At 54.8% G+C, this 17,407-nt stretch overlaps 1 protein-coding gene across 3 annotated transcripts in view; it reads left to right on the top strand.

The window, feature by feature from the left end:
• CNIH3 (cornichon family AMPA receptor auxiliary protein 3) overlaps positions 1 to 4,655 on the top strand; it is a 137,872-nt gene extending 133,217 nt beyond the window's left edge. For all 3 annotated transcript variants that reach the window (XM_080650988.1, XM_080650989.1, XM_080650990.1), the window contains 3 exons: positions 1,712 to 1,824; positions 2,868 to 3,011; positions 3,618 to 4,655. In XM_080650988.1, coding sequence (XP_080507114.1) covers positions 1,712 to 1,824; positions 2,868 to 3,011; positions 3,618 to 3,645 — 285 coding nt within the window. In that variant the 3' untranslated portion in view covers positions 3,646 to 4,655. The remainder of the gene's footprint in view (positions 1 to 1,711; positions 1,825 to 2,867; positions 3,012 to 3,617) is intronic.
• Positions 4,656 to 17,407: the final 12,752 nt, after the last annotated feature.

The following is a 17,407-nucleotide window of genomic DNA, read 5'->3' as shown; positions in this document are numbered from 1 at the left end:
CAGGTAACCCAGGTGAGCTGGCCGCGGGACGGCGCGTCAGGAGCCAGGTTCTCCGTGGCTCACCGAGAACCGCTCACTGAAGCTGATCCCAGGCTCCCAACTCAGACCCACGAAACCAGAAGCTCTGGGGCTGGGGCCCAGCCTCTGTTTTACCGTAGCCAGACCTCCGTGATTCGGGAGTCTGAGAGCCACTGCTAAGCCACGGAGAAGCTTGTCCTGCCTGTCCCCGTGCGGAGGTAGGAGCCAGTCCACGTGGGAGGCAGGAAAGCAGCGGCGCCTGCCCCGGGCGGGTGGGGGGGGGTGGGGGGGGACGGGGGTAACTGTGCCCTGGGCGGGCGGCTAAAGGAGAGGGTGGGGAGAAGGCAGAGGGCCCGAGGGGTTGGACAGTGGGAGGCCTGGGAGGAAGCCCCTCCGGGGTGGGGAACAGCCCGCTGTGGCCCCCGCCCTGCCTTGTCCTCCGTGACCACCGGCCTTCCCAGGCCAGAGGAACCCCTCCGACTTCAGGCCGCAGTCACCAGGCGGGCCTTCCTTCTCTTTCCTCCTGGGGCGCAGGAGCGAGCCCTGGGGAAAATGATCCGTGACGGGTTCCTCCAGGTCCGGCCCAGCCCCCAGGGATCAGCCACGAGGGGCTGATCTTGACCGTGACAAGGTCAGGGCGATACTTGGCGGTGGCATTTAGGGGAGCGGCGGGCAGGGCAGAACTGAGAGCCACCGCCAACCGTTCTGGGTGCATATACAGCCGGCTCGCAACGGATGAATGTCACGGTGACTTTTTAAATTACACTCTGGACTCGGTGACTTTTTAAATTACACTCTGGGCTCGGTGACTTTTTAAATTACACTCTGGACTCGGTGACTTTGTGTTCAGTTGCTTAGAGGTGGAGTCACCTGCTCAGCCCTTAAAAGTGTTTGCTAAGCACTGGTGTGAAATCCAGGAGGTCGCACAAGTTAACGTGCCAGCACCATCCAGCAGGCAGCGCTCACGTGAGCCCACCCCCCAGTCCTGGCTGTTGGGGTTCCCAGCACGAAGGGGTCTGAGGCCTTCAGGGAAGCCTGAGAGGCTGGGCGCCCTCCCAACCCCGGTCTGACTGCTGGGCCGAAGGGGTGCGGGGGGGGGGGGGGGGCGGGGGAACCTGTGCTCAGAGCAATTAAAGAGGAAGTGGCCGCCTTCCAGCAAAGGGACTTAGAGTCAGGGCTCCTGACGGCGCTGGGGACGCTGTGTCCAGTTTAGCAAAATCCCAGCTTCCTAAGTGCACCCCCTACCCTCCCCCCTCGTGAATCGTGCACCGCCCGATGATTCATTTGGGGGCAAAGGGGGAACGGACCTCCAGGCCCCGCATTTATGAGCAAGTCCCTGCTCGCCCAGGCGGCTCCTCTGTCTGAGGTCCGTTAGCGTAGGCTGGGGATTCCAGTGAAAGAGCCATTACCCTTTCCTTCTTCCCACTCCTCGGCATTGGGCAGGGACACCTCAGGGCAGGCACTGGGGTTGGATCAGGGTCGTTACAGACGGGCAAAGACGGGCCTCTGGGGTTGAGAAGCAGCCTGCGGTCTTCCTTCCCTCCTGGGGAAGCTGGGAGCTTGGTTTCCCCGGGAGTGCGGGCGGGCGGGCGGAGGTCAGAGGGGGACTGGGTGCAGAGGTAGGCAGGCAGATTTGGTTCTGGGGGTGACTGTCCCTCCTCTCACTCAGCCTGTGCCCCTGCTCCCCCTTCAGCTGGTGCTGCCGGAGTACTCCATCCACAGCCTCTTCTGCATCATGTTCCTGTGTGCGCAGGAGTGGCTCACCCTGGGCCTGAACGTCCCGCTGCTGTTCTATCACTTCTGGAGGTAAGGCTGGGGGGCGCCCCAGAGACGACGTCCCCCGATGGCCGGCCAGCGAGAGGCTCTCTTCCGCCTCCTCCCCTGGGAGAACTTCCTCCGGCTTCTTTGTCCCATAAGGAAGGCTCTGTGCAGGCCCCCCCCCCCAACCCCACGGCCTCAGCCGGAGGTCAGTGTGAGAAGCGGCAGCGACAGCACAGTCCAGAGTAGGAGCTGGAGGAGGAGAGGCAGCAGAGGCCGTGCACCTGGAACGTGACCTTGGCATAAGGAAGGGCAGGAGGGACTTGTTTTACTTTTTCTTGAATCCCTGACAGGGTCTGGCCTGGCCTGGCAACTCGTAAGCGCTCAGAAAATGAAAGAAAAAGGAACGAGGAGGAAGGGGTTCTTTAAAAATGAGAGTCCCACCTGGCCGGCGGCTGGCGCGGCTCAGGGGTTGAGCGTCGTCCTAGGAACCAGGAAATCAGGGTTCGATTCCGGTCAAGGGCACATGCCCTGGTTGTAGGCTCGATCCCCAGTAGGGGGCGTGCAGGAGGCAGCCGATCAATGCTTCTCCCTCATCACTGATGTTTCTCTCTCTCCATCTCCCTTCCTCTCTGAAACCAAAAAAAAAAGAGGGTCTGGGTAGAGGTCAGTATTTGAGTGATGCTGACTGAGGTAGGACTGTGGTCCAGTGGCTTCGATCAGTGAGCACGGCTCTGTGTCTGTCCACACCTGCACCTGTTCTGATACCCGTGGCTACGCACCGCAGGGCCCTCGCCCCAGCCCCGGAGAAGGAGGCCCTGCCAGGTGCCTCCCCGGTCCCACAGGTGACGCGCCTTCCTTCTGTCGGAACAGCTGTGCGTGTGGGTGAGGCCACCATGGCACCTGCACATCTGAATATTGAGAGAGCACCTGAGCCGTTGTGGTGTCAGCCCGGGATCCGAGCCGAAGGCCGCTAACTGCGCAGCAGAGCTCCCTGGGGGCAGCCAGCCTCGGGAGGGCTGGGCCCCGGTGACGTCAGGTGTCCCTTCTCGGCCTCAGAGCCAGCAGCGCCGTGTCCTCTTCCCCCGCAGGTACTTCCACTGCCCAGCGGACAGCTCCGAGCTGGCCTACGACCCGCCGGTGGTCATGAACGCAGACACCTTGAGCTACTGTCAGAAGGAGGCCTGGTGTAAGCTGGCCTTCTACCTCCTCTCCTTCTTCTACTACCTGTACTGGTGAGCGTGCGCCCCTCCCGGAGGGCCTGACTCCTGCAGAACGTGGCGGGGGGCGGGGGGTTTCAGGCCGGCCTCCTGGGCTTGGAGAGGTAGGTGGCCCATGAGCCTGTGGGATTTGATGCCACTGTCTGACTCGGATCGGGAGCAAGGGCTCCCGTTGTGTATGAAGCGAGGGGCAGCGGTCCCAACGTCTATAGCAATCTTTGGCACATCTAAGTTCTCGATTAAAAAAATAATTTTAAAGTGTAGAGCAGGCTGACATGATCTACCCAAGACAGCACCACCCTCCTGCCCAGGTATATGGTTTACTTGACGGTAGAGACCGTGTCTGTTTCATTCACCTCTGTGTCTGCAGTGCCTGGCACATGGTAGGTCCTCACTAAACCCTTGCTGTTGCTAATGGTACAGGCTCAAGGCGAGCTCGGGGCTGCACACTCACACCTTTTACCTGAGACACACTATGCTCTCCTAACAAATGCGACAGGGATGAGAAAGTGGCAGGAGTGACCCGGGGTCCAGCTTGGGCGGGTCCCTCTTTGGAGGGCCAGTGCCAGGCCCCTGCGGGCTTTCACTAACGCCTCCTCTCCCCCTTCTTTTTGCCTTCAGCATGATCTACACTTTAGTGAGCTCTTAACTCAGAGACCACGCACATCATCGTCAGAGACTGGACGGGAGCGCGCCGAGGCTGAGCAGTCACTTCTGCGGGCGCCTGGAGAAGGGACGGGGTGGGGATGTGAGAAGGAGACCTGGCCGACACTGACTGCCTCGGAAGGGACGGAGCGGCGGCAGCGGGAGCCGAGTTAACCGCCGTGTGCTGTCACCTGTGGACCACAGGTTGCGTTCTGCGTTCACACCCGCACCTGGGCTGTAGATCCCCCTGAGCAGCGGGGCCCCGGGGAGGGGGGCGAGCAAACACAGACCGATCCTGAGCAAAAATCGCTGTTTCCCAAGTCTGCTTCATCTCACAGCTCCCAGCTGGTCCGCTCTGGTTTCCTGGACCGTGGGAGTGGGGGCTGGGAGGCCCGAAGGTCCTGCTACGGAACGGACGACCCGGAGTCAGGCTGAGTCTGTGGGACCCACTGAGGGCCTCCGAGGGCCTGGGCTGCCCAAGGCTCTGTTTCCTCCCTGCCAGGGCCGGCCACGCCCTTCACCTCCGCGGAGGGTCCGGAAGGTGTGCCAGGGCCTTCGCTGTGGCCAGCTTTGTGAGAGCCCGGCTTAGTGACACCCTGCGCTGGGTTTGGGGCAGCGTGTTGCTAACAAAGTTGCCCAAAGTCACGGACGTGGGGTGGGGTGGGCTGGGAAGTGGGGGGGGACCAGGGAAAAATGACTTTGAGAAACATGGACTCCACGTTCAAGGTGTTACCAGCCAAAGCCATCGCAGCCCCCGAGTGCAAACCCACTGGCCGGCCCTCGCCAAAGCCGCGTCTTGCAAGGAACCCCCAGCTGTCTGTCCCGAGGCCGCTCTGAATGGTGGGCATTCGGCAGCTCAGAAAGGAGACGACATAGCAACAGCTTCATGTTACAATGCCGCGTCGTTCATCCTGCTTAACCCAAGGGTTTTCCCCGTGACACCCTCTCCGTTTTGAGGAGGAGTTGTGGCAGGAAGTTGTCAGTGACATAAAGGCTGAGATGTATAGGATGCTCAGATTGGGCACCGTGATTTTTGATCTTATTCCCCCGCCCCCACGTCCCCTCTTTCCTCCTGTTTCACACACGGGCTGTTGTGCATGCACCCAGCTCCCACCTGTGCCCTGTGACTCAGGCTCAGGAACGGTGTTTGTGGGACACGCGTGTGCTACGTCAAAGCGCAGGGACAGCTTGTGTATCTCGCCCACCTGGCTGTCTCGTGTAAGCCTCGTCCCTGGCTGGATGCGTCTCCATAGGGTTGGTGAACTGGTAGGCAGAGAAGGGCAGGGTTTCAAAAAGGCATTTTGCTTCTAAAAATTCTACAGAAAAACAAAATGCAGACTTCTGCCTTCAGGCTGAAGCTATGAGACAGGGGACTTCGAGGTGGTATTTTGGGGAGCAGGCTTCCCCTGGGCCGGCCCCGTGGGCCCGGCTGGGTAAGTGTGGTTGGGACAGAGTTGCCGTTAGGGCTGGCCGGCCTGGTCTTTGACGTCATTCCCGAGTGGACCTTCATCCAGAGACACAAGCCTTGTGTCCAGGCTGCCGGCAGCAGATCTGGCTCCACAGCCGCCTCACAAATACAGTGGGTGCAGGGCGTACGGGGTCCAGCTCATTCTCCCCGTGGAGCTGTTTGGTTTAGCTGCATACTTACCTCCTCCCAGAAAGATTTGAAAGAGCTTATAATAGTGGACACCAGGACACAGGGACTGCTCTAATGGAAATTCAGATTTATAAGGAAGATGAACACAGAGATATCCACTTCCTGAGAGAGTCTATTTACCATGACGGAGGCATTAAATTCGCGATTTCTCTTAGCGGCCAATGACAGCAATTCACAGTCACACAGTGCTTACCATTATACACTCTGCTTTCACTCCTCCTCCTCTGACCCTCCTCTCGAGCCTAAGAAGTTGATGCTGTTCTTTTCCTCTAAGGGAGACAGCTGAAACCCAGAGAGGGCCGGTGACCTACCTATAGTCACACAGCAGTCACAAACCTGCCTTGGAAGCCACATTGTCTGACTTCAAACACCCCGTGTCCGCCCTTGCGGGTTTGGCTCCGTGGTTAGAGCCTTGGCCTGCGGACTGAAGGGTCCTGGGTTCAGTTCCAGTCAAGGGCACGTACCTGGGCTGTGGACTCAGTCCCCGGCCCCGATCGGGGGCGTGTGCGGGAGGCAGCCAATCGATGTGTCTCTCTCACGTTGATGTTTCTCTCTCTCTCTCTCTCTCTCTCTCTCTCTCTCTCTCTCTCTCCCCTCCTCCCTTCCATTCTCTCTCAAAATCAATGGGGAAAAATGTCCTCGGGTGAGAATTGACAAAAAATAAAAAACATTGAAACCCGTGTCCGTCCCGTCCCATCTGAGTGCTGGCAAGATAGCTGAGGGTCCGATGGAAGCTTGGTTGGTGCCATCAACTTTTGGAGAAGACGGGTTTCAAACAGAGGCTTTGCGGAAGCGCGTGGTCGGTCCCCGGGCGCCAGCCGCACCCGCTGTGCCGTGGGAGGCCGATCCCAGGGGCCCTTTGAAAGCTGTGACGCTGCCAGCGCCTCGGGGGCAGTGCTTAGGTTTCAGAAAGAGAGGCACCCACCGCTTCCCTCCCCCAAGCTGTGCTGGGGAACAACACAAAACCCCAAGGAGCCCTCACCGGTGTGGCTCAGTGGATAGAGCGTCGGCCTGCGGACTGAGGGGTCCCAGGTTCGATTCCGGTCAAGGGCATGTACCTTGGTTGCGGGCACGTCCCCAGTAGGAGGTGTGCAGGAGGCAGCTGATCGATGTTTCTCTCATCGATGTTTCTAACTCTCTAGCCCTCTCCCTTCCTCTCTGTAAAAAGTCAATAAAATATATTAAAAAAAAAAAAAAAAAACCCAAGGAGTTGGTTGGGAGTTGGAGCTGCTTTTCAATCCCCGGGGGAGCTGACTGTGAGGATCAGAGAGCGGAGCCCGTGCCGCGTTGGCCAGGATCTCACCCGCTGGCACCAGGACCCCACAAAGCAGGCTGTTCTCCCCCCCCCCCACCCCCCCGCTGTACCGATCAGGGACGGGGAGGCTCCGGGCAGGTGCATCTTCCCCGGGGGACCTGCCAGACGCCAGTGCTCCGGGGACGTGGCCAGTAGTCACCGTAGCCACTCCCCGAGGTGCGGAGCTGTCTGTGCTGTGCTTCTGTCCGGTCCTCACAGCCCCCGGCGGCCGCCCTGTCTGCTTGCTGGCTGAGCAGCGCCCCGCTGCTGGTCAGGGCGGACCTTCACCCCGCTGTGCTCCCGCTCACGTGGCCCCATCTGCTGGGCCGGCTTTGTCCCTCCTCATTGCTTCTCGCACCGAAACGGCCAGAGGGAGGGAGGAGAGGGGGACGGAGGCGTGGCCCGCGGGCGGATCTCACAGGGAGCAGCACCCCAGGTGACGGGAGCTGTCCCTGCCGGGCCTGAGCCTGGGCCCCAGGACAGAGGTTCTCGGGGCACAGGCCGCACCGGAGGGCGGTGTGGGTGACCCGGGCCCTTCTCCCAGGGCGGCCGAGCTGCGGGCCTGGCCTGCTGCGCCCACAGCGTCGGCGCAGGCCCTGGGATGGCACCGAGGCCTGCTTTCACTTGGCCAAGTGGCAGGAACCGTGGTCCCTCTGCACGGACTTTTGACACAGACGAGATGTGTTCGTGTTTGCAAAGAGCTTCGAAGAGCGCCCCGCCCGCCGTTAGCCTACCAGCCCTGCAGGGCTGAGCTTCCTTGCCACCCTCCCTGGGCCCCGTGCCAATCCGGGGCCAGGGCCTGGAAGGGGGGGACTCACCGGGCCACGTGGGGAGGAGGGACGACCCCTGCACCCCGCTGCCCTCCCGGCTGTCGTGTCCTGAGTGCAGGGCAGGCTGGGACCCGAGACCTCTCTTGATGCCATGTTCTCCAGCCAATGTGAGCACCTGCCCTGTGTCAGGCCGTGTGCGTAGCACAGGACACGCATGCTCTCATCGAATCCCCACAACATGTTGAAGTAGGAACTACGCCCGTCCCCAAGTGATCGCCGAAACCCTGACGCTTATAGAGGTTACACACAGGAGCCAAAGTCACAGGCAGGGGTGTTCAAACTACGGCCCGCGGGCCACATGCGGCCCGCCGAGGACATGTATCCGGCCCGCCGGGTGCCACTGCCTGTCCTGCTTAGCAGCCGACGCATCCCGGGCCCGCAGTGCGCATAGGAATTTGTTCATAGTTTTTTTTTTTAAACTATAGTCCGGCCCTCCCACGGTCTGAGGGGCAGTGAACTGGCCCCCCCGTTTAAAAAGTTTGAGGACCCCTGGTCACAGGTATTAGCAAGTCCTGGGGCCTAGGCTCCAACAAGAGTCTTTTGGACCCCAGGCCTGGACCACTGTTGTATTCCTGAAGGGTGAGGCGGGGGGGGGGGGGGGGGCAGCGGATGCGAGAAGGAAAAGGGGAGAAAAGGCAGCAGGCGTGGGGCGGTCTCAGAAGCGTGGCTCCGCCCACCTGTCGTCTTTCACAGCAAGCAACTCCGCACGCGTTTGTGAGCAGAAGGCTCTGGGCTGCGGGATCTTGGGCAGCCCTCCTGAGACTCAGCTTCCCCAGCTCCGAAGTGGGGGTGATGCCGTCTCCCCTTGGCGTGTGGCTGTGATAAAGGCACTCCTCATGGCTGCTCAGCAAATCTCGCCCTCCGTACACCGAGTTGGAGGGTGACAGACTAAAAGGGCAAAAGCTGCTCACTGTCACCCACGGCAGCGTCCCGTGCATCTTCGCTTCCTTCCTCTCCACCCTCGATCCCGGGAGCAGAGCGTCTCAGACGTGAGACGCGGGGGAATGGGGCTCAGTCCTCTGAGAAAAATCTCCCCTTTCCTTGCTATTTTTAGGCCTGGTAACGGCACCCGCGTGGAATAAAGTTGTCACCGTGCCGACAGCTCTGTGCCTCTCTAGGAGAGAGGAATGCTGCCAGAGAGGTGCCCAAGACAACAGACCCATCCCGTAACCCTCTCCCTTCTTGCCCTTCGCTGCTCTCTTGCAAGATGGGCTCAGGCAGAGGAAATCCGGACCCCGGCTCTGGGGCTGCCTCTCCATGCTGGCCGTCTCGGTTTGCCTCTGCTCCCCAGGTTCCGGCAGAAAGCCGCCATCACGTTTGGGGAGGCCTGGCATGTGCCCTGAGCCTTGTCTCATTCCAGGCCGAGGGGACGGTGAGCTGAGCAGAGGGGCGGCTCTTCAGGACCCGGCATTCCTAGGGGGAGGGGGGGGGGCAGGCCTTAGCTGCGCGCTGGCTGGGAGCAGGGAGCAGTGTCCTTGTCGCCAGGGGCTCTGCATGTGATGGACATATTGCGCCCGGCGGCGTCTGTCGAGGGAAAAGATCGGATACTAACACCTTGGACTGGCATTCAGTTGCTCTGGGCGATCAGGGATAGAAACAGGATCGACACAGCCACAGAACAGCATCTTCCAGGCTCTGCCCCACCCTCTGAGTGATCATTTCTGCTCCTGTTCAATTCTGCCCAGACAGCTCTAGATGCCCCAAGAATACCTTCCTGTTCTGTGAACTTGACCCCCAGGACACCACGTGCTGCCCACACGTTCTCCCTTCCTGGCCGGTGGTGCGCCGGTGCTGGCTTCTACAGGCTTGTGAGAGGCAACTGTTCCATTTCTAAAGGATTTTGCTAAGCAGTTGTTAAACACAGCTATCCTTCAAGCTGGTTATGTAAGCTTACAGTTAAATAAATAATGTTGAAAACAAAGGTAATATATAGTCAAAATTCATCACCTCCTAATTATTTGACCATCTTCTTTGTCCTCAAGGTTATGTCTATTGTGTCCATGGCGGAAATACTGTAGAACAGCACGCTACCGTGCGTCTTTCCCATCTTCGTGTTCAGCGATGTCTCGGTGGTAGCTTGAAACTGGCTCCGGTGGGAGTATTGACACCACAGAAATTGGCAAATACTACAGGTTCATTCCCTCCTGCTCCCTCACTGTCCCACCCGCCTTCCTTCTCCAGGGCTAGTTGTTAGCCATTTACTAGTACTCACTGTTCACATTTCCCGGCTCTGGCACACAGCATGGCCACACGGGCCGGGCTTGCTGACAGCTTTTAAGCCTCATCACTCACGCATCCCCTTCGTCTCCACATCCGGTTAAGCAGGTAAGGAAGTCTGCCCGCTCCCTCCCTTGACACCGTTTCAACCACATACAACCGGGCCTCTGTGGGAGCTCTTGCCCTCCCTAGCCCTATCCCTGCTTTGCTCTCGCTCTCTCAAGCCACTCTTGGACTTGGGAGACCCAGGCTCCTCCCATCTTGTAGCTCTTCCTATCCAAGGTCTTTAGGACTCGCTCCATTCAGTCAGCAGGTGGGAAGAGAGCAGGAGGATCCCAGGACACGCCTTTGAAGGGGTCAGGTTTGGAACCAACACGCATCACTTCTCACTTTGCTTAGGACTCATCAGTACAGCCACCCCCAGCCCCAAGGAAGGCTGGATGGAGGATGTAGTCTAGGTGGGTTCTGGTGAATGGGGATCGGTCCCCACCACAGATGCGTTGACTTTGAGTATCAGTTGGTCAGTTGAGGTGAAATCTTTCAAAGGTAGCAAGATAGAAGGGTCTGAGGAGAGAGTTCTGGGCTAGAGCTGTACATTTATACGTCATCTTCTAGGCAGTGTTTGATTTTCATCTTTGAGGACTGTCCTTTAGGCAGGAAAGCATTGCTTTATGGTAAGTTTACTTGAGCTGATGGACGACCTTCTACAACCCTGAAATGTGTATAAGCCTATGACATATACTCATAAATTCACTCTAACAGTGAATGGATGGACAGAGTGCATCTATTAGCTGATTAAATTGCTTGTTAATCCAACTGTTTATTCACTTGTATGTAATTTACTCATTTATTCATTTATATCATAAAAGTTTCTAAAATCTCTGCCCGGCACCACAGTGAGTATATAAAGTGTAATAGAATGAAGCTGTTGCTCTCAGCCCTCAAGGAGCACACACATGTCTATTTCTCTACCTCTGTTTCCATCCATGCATTCATCCACCCATGCATGCTTGCATGCATCCATCCATGTATTCATCCACCCTTGCATCCATCCATCCATCCATCCATCCATCCATCCATCCATCCATCCATGTATCCATCTATCCATCCATGTATCCATGCATCCATCCACCCATGTATCCATCCACCCATGCATCCACCCACCCACGCATTCATCCACCCACCCATTCATCCATGCATCCACTCACCCATCCATGCATCCACCCACCCATGCACCCACCCACCCTGCATCCATCCACCCACCCATTCATGCATGCATCTATCCATCCATCCACCCATGCATCCATCCACCCATGCATTCATCCACCCACCCATTCATCCATGCATCCACACACCCATGTATCCATCCACCCAGCCATTCATCCATGCATCCACACACACATGTATCCATCCATCCATGCATCCATCCATCCATGCATTCACCCACCCATGCATCCATCCATCCACCCACCCATGCATCCATCCATGCATTCATCCACCCATGAATTCATCCACCCACCCATTCATCCATGCATCCACCCACCCATGCATTCACCCACACATGCATCCATCCACACATGCATCCATCCACCCACCCATTCACCCATGCATCCATCCACCCATGCATCCATCCACCCATGCATCCAACCATCCTTCTATCCATCATGCCCACTGGGACCTCAGTGGCCCTCAGAGATTCAACGAAGCCTCACCACACCTCCCCCAATATTATAGCTCTGAAATGCTGCCTTTGTGCTTTTGGGCAGCCTGGACAGCCCTTATTTTGACAATACATCAGTGTGAACATAGTCTCGCCCCGTCACTGCCTTTTACCTCTTCAGTTCACATGCCTCAATTACTTGGTGAGTTTAGTAATCGGACATAAAATAGGGGAGAAGCAAAGGGAAGAGTCATTTCATGGAGCCTGTGACCTTCACCCTTTTCCCCTCCCTTTCTCTCACTCTTCATGTGTTTCTGCTAAAGATACACGAATAAATGAGACTTCCACCCTCCTCACCCCAACAGTGTATTTTACAATTACCATGATGGCAATGGCTGACATTTCTTGAGCAGTTATATTCCATAAACTCTGGTACATGCACTGCCTAAGCGATTACCGTTATATTCCATGCACTATCGCACATGCACTGCACAAATGATTACCCCTATGGTAAGTGCACGGCATAGGTGATTACCCCTATGGTAAGTGCACTGCATAAGCGATTACCGTTATATTCCATGCATTTAGCAGGAAAGCATTGCTTTATGGTAAGTTTACTTGAGCTGATGGACGACCTTCTACAACCCTGAAATGTGTATAAACCTATGACATACACCAGGGGTCCTCAAACTTTTTAAACAGGGGGCCAGTTCACTGTCCCTCAGACTGTTGGAGGGCCGGACTATAGTTTAAAAAAAAACACTATGAACAAATTCCTATGCGCACTGCAGGCCCGGGACGAGTCGGCTGCTAAGCAGGACAGGCAGCGGCACCCGGCGGGCTGGATAAATGTCCTTGGCGGGCCGCATGTGGCCCGTGGGCCATAGTTTAAAGGACCCCTGACATACACTATGGTAAGTGCACTGCATAAGTGATTACCATTATGGTAAGTGCACTGCATAAGCGATTACCATTATGGTAAGTGCACTGCATAAGCGATTACCGTTATATTCCATGCACTATGGTAAGTGCACTGCATAAGCGATTACCATTATATTCCATGCACTATGGTAAGTGCACTGCATAAGCGATTACCATTATGGTAAGTGCACTGCATAAGCGATTACCATTATGGTAAGTGCACTGCATAAGCGATTACTGTTATATTCCATGCACTATGGTAAGTGCACTGCATAAGCGATTACCATTATGGTAAGTGCACTGCATAAGTGATTACGGTTATATTCCATGCACTATAGTAAGTGCACTGCATAAGCGATTACCATTATATTCCATGCACTATGGTAAGTGCACTGCATAAGTGATTACCATTATGGTAAGTGCACTGCATAAGCGATTACCATTATGGTAAGTGCACTGCATAAGCGATTACCGTTATATTCCATGCACTATGGTAGTGCACTGCATAAGTGATTACCATTATGGTAAGTGCACTGCATAAGCGATTACCATTATATTCCATGCACTATGGTAAGTGCACTGCATAAGTGATTACCATTATATTCCATGCACTATGGTAAGTGCACTGCACAAGCGATTACCGTTATATTCCATGCACTATGGTAGTGCACTGCATAAGTGGTTACCTTCCATTCCAAACCATATGCCCACTTTACAAATGATGATCCTGAGACTAGTGATGCTGAAGGTTACCGGCTGGGGTTTTTGTGCAATTTGTTTGTTCATTTTGGGTTCTTTCAGCAGCATCTCACTGGTCACCCACTGGTCACTGCCAGCCAGGTTGTCCTCTGTGGCCAGGAAGATGGATTTCACAATACAGGGGCTGCTCCATCTCAGGCTGTGGGAGCACCCTCCTGAACTGGAGGGGAAAATTAAGCATGGCAGGAAAACTAATTAGCATACATGCCAGAGTAAGCAACCACTTTGTTAAGCCTACGACTTGGCCTTAATTGCCACCATTAGTTAGCAGAAATCGACGTTTGCTGTGTGCAGACAGCAGCTAACAGTACTGAACGCCCTAGAAGAGGCTTTCTCTCAGAATGATTTTCTCTCATCCGTTTAAGTGGATGCTATGGTTGTTGTTTTTTTAATATTAAATTTTGCCATCTTGTGGCTTGCCTTACAGCTACCGAAGAAACAGGGAGCTTTTGAAAGGTGACAAAAGTAAAAATCCTAGAGGGAAGGCCTGTGGGAAATGTCCATTTCAAATACATATCCACCCGCCTCGGCTAACTGAATGAGAGGATAAGGAGTCAGATTTCCCCACGAAAAGTAGAGAAATCACTTACATACCAAACGCTTCATCCCATTCTACTGTGTTTATGTCTCATTTCATTGTTTACATTTTTATCCTGTGTCTGGTGTATCCTCATTCACCCAGCTGTTGAATGGAGGACTGGAGATCAATAAGATCCATTTCTGAGACAGGGAGTGCTCATTCATTCATTCATTCATTCATTCAACAAACACCCGTTGAGCTTTGGCATATGAGGTATTATTGAGTGGATTTTTAGCTCCCTGACATCCTGGCAGATGCTGTGAAGGTTTCAAGGGAAAAGGGAATAAGGTAGGTGAGACAAGCGTTTTGTTCCTAAACGATCTTGAAGTATCATTAGAAAAGAAAATTAGCACCCGGCCAGTGTGGCTCAGTGTTTGAGCTTCGACCTATGAACCAGGAGGTCATGGTTTGATTCCCGGTCAAGGGCACATGCCTGGGATGTGGGCTCAATCCCCAGTAGGGGGCGTGCAGGAGGCAGCCGATCCATGATTCTCTCTCATCACTGATGTATCTATCTCTCTCTCCCTCTCCCTTCCTCTCTGAAATCAATAAAAAATATGTTTAAAAAAAAGAAATTAAAATTGGCATGAAACAAGAAATCAATCAAGACAGAATTTGAGCATGCTGGTGGCAGGAGGCGTTATACGACTCGCCCTGTGCGGTGAGCAGCAACATTACTTTACCGGGCGGGCTGCTGTATCCAAGTCGAGGAGCTAACATGCAGAAAAGCTGGGTAAAAATAAGGCTTGCTCATTAAATGGCTCCCCCCTACACAGCTGTCCCCCAAATCTGTCTTGTTCCGCCCCAGTGTAAGTAGTCTTCCTCCTTAGACGTGGCCAGAGGGAGGGAAACGAACCAGCTGGAGGAGACCAGTCGTAACTCATCACACTAAGAGGCTTCAAACTCTTTATGTGAAAGAAAAACAAACCAACAAATAAAAATAAGAACACACAATGCCTCTCAGCTGTTGAGACCAGGCGGGGTGCTACGGGCTTCCCGTGCATCATGTTATCGAATCTGCCACCAACTCCTCAAGGCTCTTCTCATTGCGTTTTACAGACGAGGAAAGCAGGCGCAGCAAAGCCAAGTCGCCTGTTCAGGCTCACGCAGACAGTGACAGAGCACGGGAAATCAGACCCCGGCCTCATTATTGCCATTATTGTCCCGATCTGTGGCTGACAGGTGCTCTGCAGTACAGCTGCTTATGAAGGAAAAAGCCTGAAATTAAAATTCCCCTTGCTGGCCTAGCCGGTGTGGTTCAGTGAATAGAGTGTCGGCTTGCGGACTGTAAGGGTCCCGGGTTCGATTCCCGGTCAGGGCACATACCCGGGTTGCAGGCTCGATCCCCAGTAGGGGGCGTGCAGACGGCAGCCAATCGATGATTCTCATCATCGATTAGCTGCCTCCTGCACACCCCTTACCGCGGATCAGGCCCCAAACCGAGGCATGTGCCCTGACCAGGAATCGAACTGTGACCTCCTGGTTCACAGGTTAATGCTCAACCACTGAGATATGCCAGCCAGGCAAAAAAATCACCGAACTTTTAGTCCTCAGGTTTTAACCAGGGTGTTTTGAAGAATTTGGTGGTCTAGAAAATATTCTCGTTACACTTAAAATAATTAGTGTCACTAACCAGGACGGCTTCACTGTTGGAAGGTGCTTTTCTTTCTAGTTAGTGAAGTCTGGTAGGAGTGAGAGTTATGAAGGGCTGAAAAAATATTGCTTACATTTTAATGCACGAACAAAGGTCCTACTGAGTAACCAGTATTTTTTACTGATCCACTCTGTTTTGTATTTCTTTGACTCTCCATGAAGAGCAAATAACTCTTTGACACTGCTTTGTAAGAGAAAGTGAAAAGACTATGATAAGAAAGGCTGCATTAAAGTTATGGTCCCAGAAGCTCCCAACCCCTGAAATATGTGTTTAAAGATGCAAGTTGAGGCATCAATGTTACTGCAGTTGAAGAGCCTTTGAGGAAGACGGCCTGCTGCTCTTCAGCGAGGAGTGGCCAGCAGCCCCAGCAGCCCATACTGGTGCGGGGGGGGGGGGGGGGGGGGAGGGGGGCGGGGGGGCGGGGACAGCAGGTAGTGAGGTGTGCACCTGTCCACTTTCTAACTTGGCCTTATTCCCCACACAGACTTGAGTCCATGTATCGTCTAAGACTGTAACATTGAAAACACGTGGGGGCCCTGACCAGTTTGGCTCAGTGGGTAGAGCGTCGGTCTGCGGACTAAAGGGTCCCAGGTTCGATCTGGCCAAGGGCACATGCCCGGGTTATGGGCTCGATCCCGCCCAATGGGGGATGTGCAGGAGGCAGCCAATCAATGATTCTGTCTCATCATTGATGTTTCTATCTCTCTAGCTCTCTCCCTTCCTCTCTGAAATCAATAAAAATATATATTTTTAAAAAAGCCAAGAGCTTTCTTAAAAAATAAAAACTAAAAAAAAATAAAATAAAAAAGAAAGCACGTGGGGGAAGTTATCATTTAGCTCAAGGTTCTACTTTTGGGGTTTCAAAACCAAGTTAAACTTGCATTTGGATAACACAAACCTACCTATATCTGTATGGAACAAATGTCTCGGTGAATGTATAGCTAGCCAGCACTTCATTTGTGAAGGCAATAATAGAAGTTGGGTCATCTTTGAGCACCTCTCCTTTACCGATAAATATTCTTAGAGACTGTGCGTCAGTCATTTCTGGGTCTGAGTTTTTGTTGTGTGTGTGTGTTTTAATTGGTTACTGTTGATGCCACCATGGCATCTTGCTTAACCTTCCGGTGCTACTCGCCTCTCAGGTGGTTTCCTGTTGTCAGGGCAAGATTTAGCCTCCGTGATGTGAACTCTCGGTCTAATCCATAAAATTGGGGGCAATATCACCTACCAGGGATTGTAGGAGACGAGAGACAGAAATAGCAAAGCCCAAGGCCTCCCCTGTACACAGTAGCTACCACTATTGTCACTCTCCACCGCGAATAAGGCTAGAGGTTTTCCTGGGTTTAAAGCTAACTGGTCCAAGGGAGAAAAAAAAGAAGAAAAAGAAAGACAATCCTTTTCCAGGGTTCCCAGGACCACCTGTCCGCGGCCTCGCCTTCTCCCCCCGCCTTCAGGCCACCGGAGGTGGGCACGCAGGTGGCAGTGAGCCCGGGGAGCTGGTGCAGGTGCCCGACCTGCCACCGGTGGGCCCAGGGTTGCCGCGTGGGAATCTTCAAGGAGCGCCAGCTGCGCACCTGGTCAAGGTCACCGGGGCCTTGCCCCGCCCACGCCCTCCCAGCATCCTTTTCAGTGGCCGCGGCCCCAGCCCTCTCCCCGGCGCCCCCCTGCGGGCGCGCGGACCTCGGTGGGCGTTGCTGGCCTGTGCAGGCCCCCCCGCCTCCCCAGCTTGGTGGCTGCTGCGGCCAGAAGGGGTTGACCCTCCGCTGTCCCTCGGGGTCGTCTTCGCCTGGAGCCCCCCAGCCCGTGCAGGCCCGACCTTGGCCGCTGGGCCCCGGGAAGGGCCGGAGCAGGTAAGGACAGCGGGGACCCTCTGCGACACCCGCCCTTCGTGTCCGTGTGCCCAGCCCTGGGCGGCAAGGGCCCGGGAGGGACAGGTGGGCGCGCCTCTCACCCCCACCTTGAGTCACCAGGCCGTGGGCATTCGTGGGGCACCCTCCGTGCGCCAGGCATGCCTCCGACAAATGCCCCTCCCCCAAAGGGGCTTCCCTTGTTAGTGCAGGAATAGCCCCCCTATTTTTTTACCTTTTTATTGAATTTATTGGGGTGACCTTGGTTAATAAAAGTATATAGCTTTCAGGTGTACAATTCTATAATACACCGTCACCCCCCAAGTCAAGTCTCCTCTTTATCAGGT

Source organism: Plecotus auritus, assembly GCF_963455305.1.
Source record: "Plecotus auritus genome assembly, chromosome: 14".
Taxonomy (NCBI): Eukaryota; Metazoa; Chordata; class Mammalia; order Chiroptera; family Vespertilionidae; genus Plecotus; species Plecotus auritus.
The sequence above is the reverse complement of the archived record's forward strand: the minus strand, read 5'-3'. Positions and strand labels throughout refer to the sequence as shown.